The 1,285-nt window shown below is 41.2% G+C and overlaps 1 protein-coding gene across 1 annotated transcript in view; it reads right to left on the reverse strand.

The window, feature by feature from the left end:
* Positions 433-1,285, reverse strand: part of LOC109353850 (probable pectinesterase 66) — a 14,824-nt gene continuing 13,971 nt past the window's right edge. The window contains exons 7-8 of the mRNA XM_019596210.1: positions 753-812; positions 433-660 (exon numbers count right to left, since the gene is read on the reverse strand). Of these exons, the coding sequence (XP_019451755.1) occupies positions 433-660; positions 753-812 (288 nt within the window). The remainder of the gene's footprint in view (positions 661-752; positions 813-1,285) is intronic.

Raw genomic sequence — 1,285 nt, forward strand, 5'->3', positions numbered from 1 at the left:
AACCTTTAGCAAAAGCAAAGATAAAGGACCCCATATGATCTATCAAGACTCCACCACAAGTAGCAAGATTAGTTGCCGAAGAGAAAGCACCATCTGAGTTGAGCTTAACCCAACCATCCTGAGGGATAGACCACTGAACCACGATATGCCTACCCTGATTCCCTTCCTTAGAAATATTATCACTGTTTCGAAAAGCTTGAATTACGATGCTAGTAGAGGCTATAATTTGATTAAAAATCGTCACTACACTAGTGTGATTATTCTGGAAAATAGCCATGTTCCTTCTCCAAAGGTAATCATAGGAGATCGCAAAAAGCGTTGGCCAGTGGCCATTCTCGGTCACCCCACCAGATTTAGAGTTAGCCATGTTGGAGGTAATCCATTGTTGAGTGTTAAGGACCAGGAAGGAATCCCAACTAGACACTGAACCAATCAACTTCCAAACCTCCCTAGCAAAAGGACAATCATGGAGCAAAGAAGCAAAGACTCCGATTTATCCACACAAATGTGACAATAAGGATTTGGAGCCATCTTCCTATAGAATCTAGCTTCATTGGTAAGTAGAGCTTCATGAGCAATTCTCCAAATGAGGCATTTAACTCTCTGGGGGCCCTGCCACTCCCACATAAGACAGAAGGTTCTGCTTTTTGGGATGCGCAACTAGTTTACAAGAAGGTCAAAAGTAGAAGAAACAGTAAAGTCCCTGGAATCTCCCTACATGGGCTTTGCAAGGCTAAAATCTGATTGCACACATTCGGAGGGAGCATGCTAGTGAGAAGAGGGACATTCCAATACCATTTGGAAGGAGAAAGCTGTCAATAGTAACATCATGATTATGTAAAAAATTCATAGCCCAAGGTTGATTATTGAAACAACCAACCATATGAAGCCAATTATCATCCCAAATCCTAGTACTCTTTCCATCCCCAAGCCTCCACGTAATGCCCTACCGAAGGTCATTCTAGTTATTACAGACCCCTTTCCAAAAAGCAATGTTAGAAGATTTGCACTAGAACTTTGGAAGCAAATCCACATTGCATTTATACTTACTTTTGATCACCTTAACCCAATAGTCATCCTTCTTCAAACAAACATTCCAAGCCGCTTTCATCATAACAACTATGTTCACAAGTCCAGTGTGTCTCATTTCCCAAGCCACCGGAAAGCTTAGGTTTACAAACAATATTCCAATTGAGACAATGAACCTTCTTAGAATTTAGAGTCACCCTACAAAAAAGACATGCAGATTTGATCAACCTTTTCACAAAAAGTGATGGGAAGGGGG

Source organism: Lupinus angustifolius, chromosome LG08 (assembly GCF_001865875.1).
Source record: "Lupinus angustifolius cultivar Tanjil chromosome LG08, LupAngTanjil_v1.0, whole genome shotgun sequence".
Classification (NCBI taxonomy): domain Eukaryota; kingdom Viridiplantae; phylum Streptophyta; class Magnoliopsida; order Fabales; family Fabaceae; genus Lupinus; species Lupinus angustifolius.